The 16,165-nt window shown below is 33.9% G+C and overlaps 2 protein-coding genes across 4 annotated transcripts; one reads left to right on the top strand and one right to left on the bottom strand.

Annotated features, from left to right (window-relative positions):
• Positions 1-5,432, bottom strand: LOC128181802 (transcription initiation factor TFIID subunit 9B-like). 2 transcript variants are annotated; one of them, XM_052850337.1, is made up of 7 exons: positions 5,286-5,432; positions 4,793-4,929; positions 4,366-4,506; positions 3,698-3,773; positions 2,533-2,544; positions 1,679-1,813; positions 1-1,316 (listed from the first exon to the last, which is right to left on the bottom strand). In XM_052850337.1, the coding sequence occupies exons 1-7, from the start codon at positions 5,404-5,406 to the stop codon at positions 1,126-1,128; spliced, it is 813 nt and encodes a 270-aa protein (XP_052706297.1). In that variant the 5' UTR covers positions 5,407-5,432; the 3' UTR covers positions 1-1,125. The 2 variants fall into 2 exon arrangements, with proteins under 2 accessions (XP_052706297.1, XP_052706298.1); XM_052850338.1 differs by lacking the exon at positions 2,533-2,544.
• Positions 5,433-6,035: 603 nt separating this feature from the next.
• LOC128181851 (thrombospondin-1-like) lies at positions 6,036-15,080 on the top strand. Of its 2 annotated transcripts, none has more exons than XM_052850392.1 (6): positions 6,036-6,183; positions 6,758-6,871; positions 10,872-11,057; positions 13,251-13,421; positions 13,662-13,817; positions 14,099-15,080. In XM_052850392.1, exons 2-6 carry the CDS (start codon positions 6,814-6,816, stop codon positions 14,167-14,169), a joined length of 642 nt encoding a protein of 213 aa, XP_052706352.1. In that variant the 5' UTR covers positions 6,036-6,183; positions 6,758-6,813; the 3' UTR covers positions 14,170-15,080. The 2 variants fall into 2 exon arrangements, with proteins under 2 accessions (XP_052706352.1, XP_052706353.1); XM_052850393.1 differs by lacking the exon at positions 6,036-6,183 and adding an exon at positions 6,279-6,297.
• Positions 15,081-16,165: the final 1,085 nt, after the last annotated feature.

Genomic DNA, 16,165 nt, shown 5'->3' with positions numbered 1-16,165 from the left:
TTTATCATGTTTAAACCATGTTTTATTCATATATAGCATTAAATATACTGTGAATGATATTAATAGAAATAAAATTTAACAAGAGATGTTTATGAAACACTTATGCCGCCCTCCCTTGGTAACATCCGCAAAGAAAATGAACAGAAACTGCAAATAATCCGAAATTTTTTCTATGTCCAAAGAAGATTACTGTTGAAAATTGCACGATCATACCCAAAATTAAATTTGACATAGATATTATTATGATAAATCTGTAAAGGCTTCCAAATTTCATTTCAGTAAGTGCAACCTCTGCAAAGAAAAACAGAAACTGCAAATAATTGGAACTTTTCTACATTCAAGGGGCATAACTCTGTCAAAAATTGCTCAATCGTACCCATAATCGAAATTGACATAGATATTATTATTCTTACGATTAATCTGTATTTCATTTCAATATGTGCAACCTCTGTAAAGAAAATGAATGGAAACTGTTGATGGACCAACCGACCAACACAGAGACAAACGGACAGCAGAAAAGCAATATACCCTCCCTTCTTTGAAGAGGGGCATAAAGTTAAGCCTGCTTAATTTAACTTATACATGTATACCAATAATCTGTCTCTCGGGCATCATTTCACAGTACCAAAACACAAGTTAAATATCAGTTGTTGAAAAATACAACAAAATTAAATTAAAGTTTCAACAGTTTGATACATACACAAAGGAAAGAATGTATAAGTAAATGAAAATATGAAAGAGAATAACATTGCATGTAATACATGTACATAAATACTGTATAGACATGTACTATTTTATGTATATGTATTGAATTTACAGTATACAGAAATCTCAATTACTGTATACAACAGCTTTACTAAACAGTATGTACTAGACAAACATTTACTCTAGTTTTCAGTTTCAGGGTATTCTCCTCTCATCATAACACTGTACACAGAACCCTCCGATAATTGTAACACCATTCAAACATCACGACACATTACTGTAAATCCTGTACAACTGTGTTATCAGCTCTCTAACAAAAGAGGCTGAAAAGTACACTATCAATGTACAACTCTTAAGTCAAATAAGGTTGATAAGCACTATCTTCATATTTATTTTTTCTCCTTCACAACCGGATCTTCATCAAGAGGGATTATCATAGTCGTCCTCCATTTTGCGTTTGAGCGGATTCATCGATTGGTTAGTGATAAGAGAGGTGGTGGTACTCTGAAGTGGCTGGAATTGAATCGTGTGCTGTGGACCCGCGTGGCTACTTGAGGTGGACACCACCTGGTGGAACGTGCGGTTCTGATTCAGAGAGTTTAAGGACGTCCCTACAATTACATTCACATTGAACATGCAATAGTTTAGTTAAATAAATAGAGTTGCACTTAAAATGCTGTGCTGCTAATCCTATACATGTACTTCCAAATAAAAGGTTTAATATTTGCCTCGATCTAGAATACATTAATTTCAAGTAACTTCAAATTAAATATTATTTTTATGATTTCAAAGTCATCAAGTAACTTATCAAAATTTCTTATTGATCATCTAACCAATCAACAATGCTACAGTGATTGTACATGTACTACAGTTTTGTTTTTTTTTCAACAAACACCAAAAAATATATTTGCCTCCTGAAATATTATATATCTGAAATGATTTATCTTTAAAATTAAGATGTCAAAACACCAACCTGTAGAAATCCTGATGGCTGGCTTAGCAGTCATGGTCTGCTGACCTGACGGTTTGGTTACTATGGTAACAGCTGGGACACCCATCCCGGGTTTGCTGACCACAGTGAGATGAGGACCCCCAGCGCCAAGTTTCCCTGAAATAATAAATCCTCCTGAGTAAGACATTACGGAAAGGGGTATAACTCTGACAAATACACAGAAAGGTAAATTTGAACTTCAAGAAAGCTGGATGGTTGCGGCCATTTTTAGACACTACTGATCTCCTTAAGGTGGTATGGAACACTTCCATATTGTGACGTATTGTTTATCGAAATAAGCAATAAAACCAAAATATAAGAAGTTTCTTTCCTAATTATGTCATCTATCTGTATCAGCGTAGCGCAGTGGTTTAAAGAGTTCACTACGAATCTTTAAGTCATGAGTTCGAATCCTGCGGGGGTTTTTACAATTTTTACCTCCCCAAATATTTTTAAAGCTATTTTTTTGGTTAAATATTGTAAAATTTAAAAATTCTAAAACGGTGAAAGTATTTCAATTATAATGTACTTTAATCCACATTAATATCGACATATGTCCCATACTACCTTAAAGAAGAAGATGGATGGTTGCGGCCATTTAAAGAAGAAGAGCTCTGCGTTAGGACACAATAAATTTAAATTTAGATACAAGTAATTTTTTTAATTACTTAATAACAGTTTATAGCTAAACAAATCATATCTTATAATTTAAGGTACATCTTGTGGGTAAGTTGACCATCCAGCCTCCTTAAGGGGGTGAATTGCATTCAGATAAAGCTTGAGGGAGATGCAAACAGGAGTAAAAATGGCATTCCATACAAATTGAGAATATTTACCAGCCAAAAAACCTGTCAGGAAAGAAAAAGAAAGTTGAAATCCAATATTATTGTTTATATGTTACATTTCTTTATTTAAAAGTACATTTATAAACATGATTTTCTTCAATAACAGTTTCCCATACATCTTTTTTAAACTGTCATAGGCTTTTGCTTTATATGTCATTTACCTTTTAACAAAATGACATTCAATTCATGCAGTTTTGATTCCAAATAACATAATTCTAAAAATATTAAGTAACTTGTTTCCCCTTCTTTCCATTTGCAATGTCATCACACAATTATCAAAAAGACAGATGCTAAAATGTGAATATTGAATATTTTTTGCTGTATTCCATTCTATCTTCTAATTTGCGAAAGTCTTAATGATTTAAGGTAGTTCAGTATAATGATTAACTGACCTTCTTTAATAGAATTGCATAATGCATTTATTTTAGCATAATATTGTGTTCATAATTAAAACAATTCTTATTATTACCTAATCAAAGGAATTTTGTTGTGTTATTATAAATTAAAAATTTTCTTCTATTTTGTATGTGGATTCAGATTTGAAAGTGATCTATTGAACTACCGGTCAATAGACTGCGATCTATTTGACTGCCAGTCAATAGACTGCAATCTATTGGACCGGCAACGTATCCGGCAACGTATTTTAGAAAAAGTAAAATTGCTACAAGATTAAAAGATAACTCTATTATATTTTTTTTTACAATTGTTCTTAAAATTTATCTTCATGGTATGAAAACCTTCTGTAATTTATAATTGTGAACACAAAATACTTAAAACAGAATTAGGTAATAAAACAATTATTTAATGCCTGAACAGTCGATAGACCCGAATATTTATCCCTTGATGCAGGGAACAGCTCAGTATGATCTATTGCCCGAGGCCAACAGCCGAGGGCAATAGATCATACTGAGCTGTTCCCTGCACCATGGGAAAAATATTCGGGTCTATCGACTGCTCAAGCATTAAATAATTGTATATTGTTGCATTTTTTATTAATGAGAAAGAAAATGATTTCTTTTTTTTTGTTTATGGTCTGTTTGTTTGGAAAGGGGGGGGGGGGGTTCTAGTTTCTAAATTTTTTTTTGGAAGGGGATGGATTTTGTGTGTTGGTTTGTGTTTTTATTTTTTTTTAGAGAGGGTGTGTGTTAATACATACCTGGTGTCATGGACATCTGACTTAAGTTGATTCTCTGCTGAAACTGAGGAAGTCCTATCTGTATCCTAGCTTGGTGCTTAAAAACAGATCAAATTAATACTCATCATAAACTTCTTGCATTTTAATTGCATTTCAATTTGAATCAGGAATGGAAAGACCAGCAGATAGACAAATCACTTTAAGGTTCTTGAAAAATTTCAGTGAAAAATTAGCCCTCAATAACTTAACCACCAGTATCTCTTATTGCTGGTAAAATCAGTAGAAATTAATAAAAAGAAAGAGACATTGAGGTGAGACCAGGAATACCCTTTTAAATTTTGTTTCAGATCCATGTTAAGGGTTTAAGGTAGCTCACTATCTCAAGGTTTATACTTTTTATGACATAATGCAACTGGATGGCAATTAATGATCTGTAAAATTTTTTTTATCAATTTATTTAAATGAATATCATGGCTCCACAGTTAAATTATCCGGCTTGTGAACATTATGAGGTCAAATCCGCCTGAGGCTTTTGAATTTTAATTTTAAAGAATCATATTTTCCTTAAAAAAAATTGCTATCTTAGCCATCATGCTATATATCCTAATAAAGTAGTTTACCATTGATTTGAGGATTGAACTATTTGAACATAATGGGAGCCCCCTCATCAGTGCAATAGGTGATCTTACCTTTTTGACAGCTTTGTGGCTGCTCATTCTGTAGTTGGGGGCGGACAGACAGTACCTGTCCGGTGGGAGACGCAGTCCTGTGTAAGGCTTGATCAGGGGCATCACCTGACTGTTCTTGTGTTTTGAAATTTCCATTAAAAGCTTAAAAAAAAACAGAACAGAAATGAAACCTTTAATTTTTCCTGTATCTTAATTTTTTTTTCTTCGTAAAACTGTTCTCTTATCCTTAGACTCCTAAGCCTTTTTTTTTTTTTATTATTTGTAAACATCACATTGCATAAGAATAAGGAAGGAAATGGTTGTAATTTGAGGTATTCAGACAAATTTTTAAATAAATTGAGTACAACCAAAACATTTTTTTAAGCTATGATTTCAATCAATTGCTTTCACTTTCAGTATTTAACTTCATATACAAGTTCAAACATACGTCTCTTGGGGGAGGACTGGTAAAAGAGTGGTCCATTCGACATTGAACGGCCAGCTTGATGTCCTCAGCATCCAGACTCTTCTTGTTGGCATGGTTACAGTAAACTTTCGCATCCTCCAACACATCCGTGACATAACCTGTCAATAGTTTGCAAGGATAGGACTACTGTAGAATTTGTAAAACTGTTAATATACAGTTTAGTGGTCAATAGTTACAATGGTCACATGTAAGAAAGTTCTGAAGAATTTCGTATGTATGACACGTTTATTTATCAGATAAACGGATGAGAGTAGTGGCTCTTATTTTCATTCATTTCTACATGTGACAAAATTAGACATTGTAACGTATATCACTCTTAAAAAATAAAATGAATATAAAGCTGACTTGTCAATAAAATCATATATCTTTCATACTGAAGAAATCACAATCCAATGCATAGCGTTTCATCTATGCGCTCAATTTCAATATCATACTGATGCTACAATTGTCTTACGATAAACAAACTCCAACATGACATTCACAACTCTAGGTTCATATTCTGTAACACCCATTTCTTTCAAAATTGCGCCCATAACTTGAGCATCTCGCGGCGAACTTTTCACAGGGGACGCCATTTTTTGTTGACGAGTTGAATATAGGGGGAAATCTCGATCCCGATGTTAAAAGAGAGAGAGAGAGAGAGAGAGAGAGAGAGAGAGAGAGAGAGAGAGAGAGAGAGAGAGAGAGAGAGAGAGAGAGAGAGAGAGAGAGAGAGAGAGAGAGAGAGAGAGAGAGACTGATTTACATATTGTTGAATGAAGGACTAAAAATTTGAATTTCTTAATACATTTATTTATTTTGGCGATGCCATTACATAATTTAAGACTTTGTGTATCACTTCTTTGGAAGTTCATATATCCTTGAGAAACAGAGACAGACAGACATACTCAGAGAGAGAGAGGAAGAGAGAGAGAGAGAGAGAGAGAGAGAGAGAGAGAGAGGGGGGGGGGGATTTGAAAAGAGAGAGAGAGAGATATGAAAAGAGAGAGAGAGAAAGAGAGAGTGTGTGTGTGTTATAAACTAATATTGTAATTTACATGACCCACATACGCATCTACATGTAGTTTAAGATAACACTGAATTACCCCCTATTCACAGTCCCCCCCCCCCCCCCCCCCCCCCCATCTAGCATAGTACAATGATTTACAAATGTCATGTAAAAAAATCAAATTAAACACACCCATACAACAGTGACATAATTTCTGCATGCGCGTCGACACACATTACACATAAATCACACTTGAGCGACATCGTTCAGTTGTGACGATAGCTTTCAACTCCCCCCTAAATGTTGTGAAATTTAATGAACATGGACGCGCTCCCACTTGTTTGTGTCGCAAGACACTTCTAAGGTAAGAAAGGATTTACTGGTCTTTCGTAATTGTCGTTTTCGTTTTTGTAATCCCAGGCTTGTTAATTCTGTGTACTTTGTGATAACACAGAGGAACATGCAGGTCGTACTATAGGTTTGTTATTTTTAAAACGATCTACATTGTCAACAACTTCACAAGAAATCTATAGCACGTGTTAGGTCCTCGAATACGAAAACCAACGTTTACTGAATTTGACACTGTAAATGATAATGAAATATATATACATGTATTTTAAAAAGCCGGTTATAATTAAATAGGTCAACTCGCGGTCATTTCCGACGCACACTGTAAATTCATAACAAACGTTCATCTGGAAGTGGTTACTCTTTTGGTTTCTTTACGGGTCACCAACCCGTGGATATTCTTCATAAACTTGGGGGTAGATTTAAATGTACCCACACAATCACAGACAGTATTGGCCGTGGTTCAGTGGATATCAAACATTTATTAATTAGACGGCGGTCAGTAGATAACTGCCGCCGATCATCGCGTAGTGTCAGTTATAGTACCGCGATGGATTCTAATGATATCGCCGTGTGACTTTATTTTACAGGAGTCGACGATCAGTCCGCCCTTACAGGTGTATAACTTGCTGTCTACCTGTATATCATGGCGCACAGGTGTTTAACCTTGTTTACTGTGATCGTAATCAGCTGTATTTATGAAGGTAAGACTGATTTTATTTTCTGTCGGTCTCTTCCTCTCTTGTTCATGTATCTTATCTTGTTCTGTCTTTCTAAATTTTGCTGTCTTTCTTTGTAATTGTTTTTCCCCTTCTCTGTTGTTTTGTCCATTTATCTTGATCTGTGTCCGTCCGTCCATCATTCATGATCATTTGTCTGTTCATATCTCTCTCTCTCTCTCTCTCTCTCTCTCTCTCTCTCTCTCTCTCTCTCTCTCTCTCTCTCTCTCTCTTAGGTTATCAAAATTAAAAAAAAAAAATTAAGTTCAATAAAGTCTTCAAACTTTAGTGACTTTTAAATTGCATAGATTCACCCTTCGCTAAGTATATCAAAATAAAGAATCAAAGTTCAACAAAGTTGTCAAACTTCAGTGACTTGTACATTGTATAGATTTAATAGATTGTAGAGCTTAGGCAGATAATTTTCAAATTGTCTGGCACATATTTCATATCTAATGCTGTCTTTTTATACAATGAACCATATAGATTGGGCTCTATCTTTAAAATTCAAATTGATTTTCCAGCGCACGAAAAATGTTTAGCACACATATAGCTCGTACGTTAAACAATGCATGTAGATTTAGTAAATTCAGATTGAATTTTCCATGTGTGTGCTGAAAGAAAATTTAGCAGGAAACGAATTAATTGAATAGTTTCTTTTAACACAACAATCATTGATGAATTTAAATTATAAGATTCGGAAGAGTGCTTAAAAACTCATTTCCTCTTGTGAACGTATGATTAAGTTAAACTATATTTTTTATGCAAAATACTAGTATTTCGAAAGATAATCTGGCGTGCAGTATAAATATGTTATAAACAGTGTTCCATTGCATGATAGGCAGTAATTAAATTAGTATAATAATTTGAATTTTAGAATTAAAATAAACTTTATGGAAAACCTCCAACCTTATTTTAGCATATTGTCTAACATTGGAAAAGGGTGGCTGTGAATCACTCCTTTAAATGACCCGTAAAAACAACAAACACGCAATATTTTTATAGTAGTGTATGTCCAATGTTTATACGTACGTACATGGTACGCGATAGGCTAGTATCAACTCCATCTGAAAGCTAAAAACTCTAGCCAAAACATGTCATTAGGAACTGAGCGATTAAAAGTCAGATACCGGCGCTATATGGACATTTGTTATGACCACGGGGATATATATTTAGTCCCGAGTGACACCGAAAGTCAAATTGAAATAAATTACGTTTTGTTACCGCAAAAAAAGCGATAATCAGACAAAAGCATCGCCTTGAATATTTGAGTCTTTAACGTCGTTTCGATAAGAATATAAATTAGTTCATTATACAAAATTGCATCACATAATGGAATGTCTGAATTGTGAGGCAAAAATGTCTGAACATTTCGCCTACATTTCCCTTCTTTTGTCTGGTTTTTTTTTTTTTGGTCATGGGGGTGTTTTTTATCTTTTCATGCACGGATTCAGATTTTTTTCGGGGAGGGGGTCCAAGGGATAATGAGGCTAATTTTTTTGCCATGGGAATGGCGGTGAGGGGGGGGGGTCTTATTCTAATTTTTGGTAATCATACTAAAAAGTATGTGATTTAAAATTAAAAACGTTTGGAATTTCCAGGGGAGGGGGCCCTAGCTCACCCGATCCCTTCTTGATCCGCGCTTACCTTTATTTTAAGGCTTATGTGTTTCACACTGAGATAAGGATGACTATTCATTACTCTCATTCATTCCTCTCATTGCTGCAGAAAACATATATTATAGCTACATGTCATTTTTGTCAAACATCCATCATATTTTAATGTGCAATGTTATTTAAAATGTAATTTCATTATATAAAAATTACTTGTACCTTGATTGGCAGCAACATTATTTTTTTGAGTTTTTGTTTGTTCTTTACCTTTTTTATTTGGGGAGGGGCTTGTTTATATTTCTGATCTTGCGAAATATTTCTATTAAAAAAGCCACAAATAAGCTTTCGGGACTTTGCCATTGAAAATAAAGTGATGTTAAAATAATTTTCTGACAATTTTCTTTAGTCCTATTAAAATGAATAAATCGTTTTTGCTGTTAGTTTATCTCTCATCATTATAATTCCGGTTTATTATTTATTTTGATCAAGTGAAATTTTAAAATCAATAAATAATTTTCAGGAAATTTACATTAAAGACCAGCAAATGATTTCTGTATAAACTGAACGTTCTGCATTTTAAGGTGGTATGGGACACTTCCATGCATGTTATGACGTATTGTTTATCGAAATAAACAGTAAAATAAATTAAAGTGTAATTATGTAAGAAGTATCTTTCCCAATATTGTCACCTAAGAGCGTAGCGCAGTTGGTAAGAGGGTTTACTACGAACCTAGCTGTAAGTCATGAGTTCGAATCCCGCTTGGGCCTTTACGGTTTTTACCTCTCCAAATATTTTTAAAAGCTATTTTTGGTTAAAAATTGTAAAATTTGAAAATTATAAACCGGTGAAAGTATTTCAATTATATTGTACTTTAATTCATATTGATATTGACAGATGTCCCTTACCACCTTAAAGCTAAAGCTTCGTACATTAAGGTGGCTCCATACACCCACAGTTTATTCAAATTTTCAATAGAAGACCACAAAACATATACTTATCAAGTATTAAAATGATGATAGGGATACTATAGGTATTTTTAAAGATTTTTTTTATTATGTTTTTTCGTGTTTTTGTAAAATATTTTTTAAAAGACAGCTATCAACAAATTGAGAGAATTTTTTTTGTCATATGATGGATATTTCCTTCGGACACATAAAAAAAATATAACACTTCTTAACATTCAAAAATGTTATTAATGCAATTTTTTTAGTATTTCCCCAAAACATAATTTTTCATATTTTCTTACTCTGTTGACAAATCATCTGAAAAAAGTTGCTTGATGCTATAAGAAAATGTATTTTAATAAATGTGACATAAAAAATTGAATGAAAATCATTGCAAATAAACACAAAAAATATTTTAAAATCTTATTTGGTATGAAAGTTCCTCAGGTAAGGGTTATCGTTCCTAAGTCCCAAGGCCCAAACACCATGGAGACTTTTCATTTCTGAGTTGAAGAAAATTTCCTAAATATAATGTTGGAATGATAAATACATCTTCATACACATTTCATTATAGGCCTGTATAAGTGAATATATTTGCTTTAATGCAAAACTAAGTCAAATAAATAAAGGGGAAAATTGACTTGGCTAATAGGATTTATGTATCTCAACCTGAGAGAAATTCAAAGCAACCCTCCCATACCCTTCAGGTGTCGATATTAATGTGCATTAAAGTATATTATAATTGAAATATGTTCACCGGTTTAGAATTTTCTTTCACAGTATTCAACCAAAAAATACGTTTTAGAAAATTTGGAAAGTTATAAATTTTATTGTTCTCAACGGGAATCGAACTCATGACCTACAGTTTTAGTAGTGAACCCACTAACCCACTGCGCTACGGTAGAACATATCAATTATGTGAAAGAAACTAGCTCTATAAAGAATGATACTTGATTTTATTGTTTATTTTTATAAATAATACCACACAACGTGAAGGTGTCACATACCACATTATTTGTACATGTAAGTAATGAATTTTCGCATTATCAAATTAAATCTATTCATTTAACAAATTTTTCAAAAGAGCGGTCCCCATACAATTCGCCTCAGTTTAAATCAGCCAGAACCGGAATTGCATGCTTCCAGATTTACTTTTTTGCGTACTGCGTCATCAAAAAGTGGTGTATAGAGCCACCTTAAAACAAATTATGTAAATCCCACCCCTCCCCCCCCCCCCCTCCAAAAAAAAGAAGAAAAGAATAATAGTCTCCTAAAACAAATATGAAATTATGTGCTATATAATATATTCGAAAGTATATTTAAACTTAAAAATCCCGAAATTTGAATACTATAGTAAGATATGCAAGACACTGCAAAATATTAAAACATTGTTTTTCGGTTTTCTCTCTGTTCCTGTTGCTACTCAGCCGGCGGTGTTGTGGAGGTCCAGAAGTTGCCCGGATGGAGCCCGTGGTCCGGCTGGACGTCGTGCTCGGTGACCTGTGGCTATGGAGACTCATTTCGTCAAGCCCACTGGTTAGACAAGGACGGGCAGCGAGTAAACGAGACGGCCAGGGAACACATGGGCTGTTACATTCCCAAATCATGTCCAGGTATGTGTAAATGTGGGCTGTTACATTCACGAATCATGTTCCGGTATGTGCAAATATGGGCTTTTACATTACAAAATCCTGTTCCGGTATGTGTAAATATGGGCTGTTACACTCCAAAATTATGTCCAGGTATGTGTAAAATTGGCTGTTACATTTCCAAATCCTGTTCCGGTATGTGTAAATATGGGCTGTTATATTCCCAAATCATGTCCAGGTATGTGTAAATGTGGGCTGTTACATTTCCCGAATCCTGTTCCGGTATGTGTAAATATGGGCTGTTACATTCCCAAATCATGTCCAGGTATGTGTAAATGTAGGCTGTTACATTTCCCAAATCCTGTTCCGGTATCTGTAAATATGGGCTGTTACATTCCAAAATCCTGTTCTGGTATGTGTAAATATGGGCTGTTACATTCCCAAATCATGTCCAGGTATATGTAAATATTGGCTGTTACATTTCCAAATCCTGTTCCGGTATGTTTAAATATTGGCTGTTACATTTCCCAAATCCTTTTCCGGTATGTGTAAATATGGGCTGTTACGTTCAAAAATCCTGTTCCGGTATGTGAAAATATTGGCTGTTACATTTCCAAATCCTGTTCCGGTATGTTTAAATATTGGCTGTTACATTTCCCAAATCCTTTTCCGGTATGTGTAAATATGGGCTGTTACATTACAAAATCCTGTTCCGGTATGTGTAAATATGGGCTGTTACATTCCCAAACTATATCCAGGTATGTGTAAATGTGGGCTGTTACATTTCCCGAATCCTGTTCCGGTATGTGTAAATATAGGCTGTTACATTCCCAAATCATGTCCAGGTATATGTAAATATTGGCTGTTACATTTCCAAATCCTGTTCCGGTATGTGTAAATATTGGCTGTTACAATTCCCAAAGCCTGTTCCGGTATGTGTAAATATGGGCTGTTACATTCCAAAGTCCTGTTCCGGTATGTGTAAATATAGGCTGTTACATTCCCAATACATGTCCAGGTATGTGTAAATATTTGCTGTTACATTTCCTAAATTCTGTTACGGTATGTGTAAATATGGGCTTTTACATTCCAAAATCCTGTTTCGGTAAGTGTAAATATTGGCTGTTACATTCCCAAATCATGTCCAGGTATGTGTAAAAATTGGCTGTTACATTTCCAAATCCTTTTTCGTAATTTGTAAATATGGGCTGTTACATTCGCAAATCTTGTCCAGGTATGTGTTAACTTGGGCTGTTACATTTACAACTCCTGTTCCGGTATGTGTGAATATGGCTGTTACATTCCCAAATCCTGCCCAGGTATGTGTAAACTTGGGCTGTTACATTTCTAAATATATTTTATTGATATGAAATATAGACTGCATGCTATATATTGCTTTAAATCTTGTCCTGAAATGTGTTGACATGGATTGTTGAAGTTTTTATGAAATCCGTATGATCTGTTACATTCCTAAATCATGTACTAATAATATATAAACACAGCCCGGGCTGTTACATTCTTAAATACTGTGACATGTTGTGTAAAAATGGACTGTGACTTTCATAAATCCTGTCCCGATAGGTACGTAATAATAAACATCAGGGACGTAGCATCGGGGTGGTGTGGGGTGAGTTTTGGGGTTTAGGATTTTGAAGACATTTGGAATAGGGTATTTCGCTTTTTTTTTTGGGGGGGGGGGGGGGGTCTGGTATTTTGGTTTGTTTGTTTTTTTATTTGTTTTTTGTTTGTTTTTTTTTTGCAAGTCCAAAATTTTTGGATGAGGTTGGTCCCCCACTTTCAAAAACGATGCTACGTGCCATGAACATGAATTCGAACAATTGTTGAATTGTTACGCCGCTGTGTTATATCCTTACGTGTGTTGTTACATTCGTCATCCCAATCCCGCATATATGCAAGCTATTAATATGTATTTTTTCTGCAATGCTTGCCCTCTTTCTACTGGGACGAAGCGCTAAAGAGGGCCTTGTTTGATAACTGTTTAAGTAACCCATCTCCCGCCCATATATAAATGTACACATTAAAACTCTAAATGAAGACGTGGGTGCATAAACTATGTTCCTTGCTAGTGCAAACAGTGATGGTAAGTGGACCATAAGGTCAGGATGGTGCAGATGTTTATTAGTACATACCAGTACTGATGTATTACATCATATACATTAGTACTAGTATGTTAGTATAGTGCTCTATTGCTTACAGTGAACGGTAACTGGACTATATGGTCGGGGTGGTACTGGTGTTCCTCTGTCTGTGGTCCCGGGCGTCAGGAGAGGTATCGCTACTGTGTCAACCCCAAACCAGCCAATGGAGGACTCCCGTGCTCGGGGCTAGCCAATGAGAGCAGAGCGTGTGAAGTACAGCCGTGCCCAAGTGAGTATAACGGTGGAAATGGGGTTAACATGGTTAAAATGGAGACGACGAGCTTCTGACATAATTCTTTTGGAAGATATATTATTTAATATCGAATCAGAGACATAAATAACATGTTTTTTATGTCATTTCGATATGTATAAGTATTGAATCAGATTTTAAAATAAAAGTTGAAATGTGATTATGTGGTTATATTTTTTAATTCGAAAAAATATTAATCAGACACTTTAATCTTTTCAGCCATTCCTCCCAGTTTTCGTTTATCGGACTGTGCAGATGAGGACTTCATGTGTGACAGTGGGCTGCAGTGCGTTCCGGCTGCGCAAAGATGTGATAGAACATTACATTGCCATGACGGAAGTGACGAAGTGAAATGTCGATATGTCAGAAATCAAGGCAAGAAATCGCTCTAAAAATATCAATTAAGATTGATAACAATAGATTACTAGTAATTGAAATTGTTTAAATTAACTATGAAATCGGTGATTTTATTTGAAATAAAAATTTAATTTTAAAACAAAATATTTCAGTGTTTCTTGTTTTAAATGAAATGTTTCGTATTTGATTACCCATTGTTAATGATGCATGATAAATTAATTTAAATATGAATATCATGAATATGAGAAATATATACAATTATATACACGTAACCTACATTGATCTTTTTTCTCTTGTAGGTGCCATCCTTCATTTATCTACAAGGATACTTTGTCTCATTCTATTAAGTTATATTTTTGTTACAACTTAGCTAAAGTTGTTCTGTCTCATGCTCTGAGAGAGAGAGAGAGAGAGAGAGAGAGAGAGAGAGAGAGAGAGAGAGAGAGAGAGAGAGAGAGAGAGAGAGATGTATCAAATGCACTGACCAAGATGTATTCCGTGTAAGTGAAATATCTACGTACATGTACATTTATTACCTATACATTCACAGTCTTGTAGTATCATCTGAAACTGTCGGTAAAAATGACAGAAGAGCACAGCTAGCTTTGTGTAACAAACAATTATACATATGTGAGCTTTCATTTCGGTGAATTTATGTTCATAATAATTCACCATAATATATATCAGTCGCTTTATTTGTGGTACATACGTACCATATATCATTGCGGGAGTATATTTAGGATATTTGATATACATGTATGTGAGTTGGGGTCCATTTCCAGAAGTTGTGAGTGCGTGTATAATGGGTACTGCCTTCCCTGAAAATCTTATTTAAAAAAATATGCTGAATTTGGTTGAAAACAATATACTTGTATTTTCTGAATACCGATCAAATGTGTGGGTGTGTGTGTCTGTCTGTACGTGTGCGCCACGAATCTTACATACGTATAATGCATTTCAAAATAGTTTTAGTGCAATGCTTTATTCTTACGTTGTTTTTTTTTTAATTTTTATTTTTTCCTCGATTTTCCTGTTTTCTTATTCGTCATTTATTCATTTTTTCAATAATATTTTAGTTAAAATCAGATGTTGTTTTAAATATAATTTTGACACAAACATTAACTGATAAAGAAGTAAATGCAATTAAGGGTTGTAGTTTTATTCTCGATTTCATCAGCAATTCGAGATTTATTATTTACCATGGTGTTTATAAGATATTGTTGATATTTTTGCTGTTTTTTTATTTACTGTTGTTTGTCAGTAAATATATATTTGACATTGGATTATTGTTTTTTCTTGCCTTTTATATTCAAAGCAGTTTATTTCCAAAAAATATCTTGTTTGTTGCATAACTTTAAATTCCTATTCGACTATAACCGAATACCGATTTTGTAACCGGTTATTATTGTTCAGTATACTGCCCGGTTAAATGTTAAGGTGCCTCACTACACCTTGAAATAGTTTCTCAAATCGGCAGAAAATTACTTGATTATGATAGAAAGCATGATGGATAAGAAGTTTATATGTCAAATAGGCGAAAAATATGCAATTCTAGATTTAAAAAAAGATATTTTTTAAAAAGGTCATTCAGTAAACATGAACAAAAGCCCCAGGTGGATTCGAACTCATGATCTGCGGTTCACAAGTCTGATACTTTAACCACTGAGCTATGATGATACACATCTGAATCGATTGATACAAACAGTTTAACATAACATTTAGATCGCCAAAAGTATAAGTCTCGGTGTAGTGAAGTACCTTAAGTTGTTTTGTATCTGAATATACATTAATTTTTCTTCTACTTTATAATAATATATATCTTAATGCAAACCTTACAAAATAGAGATTTCAAAACATAAGTTGGAAATTCCAAGATTAAGTTGGAAAGAACTTTGAATTCATGCAATTAAGATACAGTTGAATTTCAAAGATTACATTTTGAATGACCACGATTTAAGCTGGATTTCAATGATTAAAATTGAAAACGCCATCGTTAATTTTCAACATTTAAGAAGATATTAAATGTTAAATGTGCGTATAAATCTTCAACGCAAATAATACTGGAAATTCCAATTTCCAACTTGTAAATGCCAAGAATTGAATTGGAATTTTCAAGATATAAAGTTGTAAATTACAACCATTCATATTGTTAGGAATTCCAACTTTAAACTTTAAAGATTTTGTTGTTTTAATCACAATATTGTATATGCCATTATATTTACTTTTACTGGTATATTTTATTCTCTTCCGATGGTGTTACCATGCATTCACCAAATTACGATTTAACTATTTTCAATAAGCTTGTCTTTTTGTATATATACACATTCCGTTAAACTTAAGACTGTCGTCAAGCATATTGATAGTAT

This window comes from Crassostrea angulata, chromosome 4, assembly GCF_025612915.1.
Source record: "Crassostrea angulata isolate pt1a10 chromosome 4, ASM2561291v2, whole genome shotgun sequence".
NCBI lineage: Eukaryota > Metazoa > Mollusca > Bivalvia > Ostreida > Ostreidae > Magallana > Magallana angulata.
Note: the sequence above shows the minus strand (reverse complement) of the source record. Positions and strands in the feature narration are given on the sequence as shown.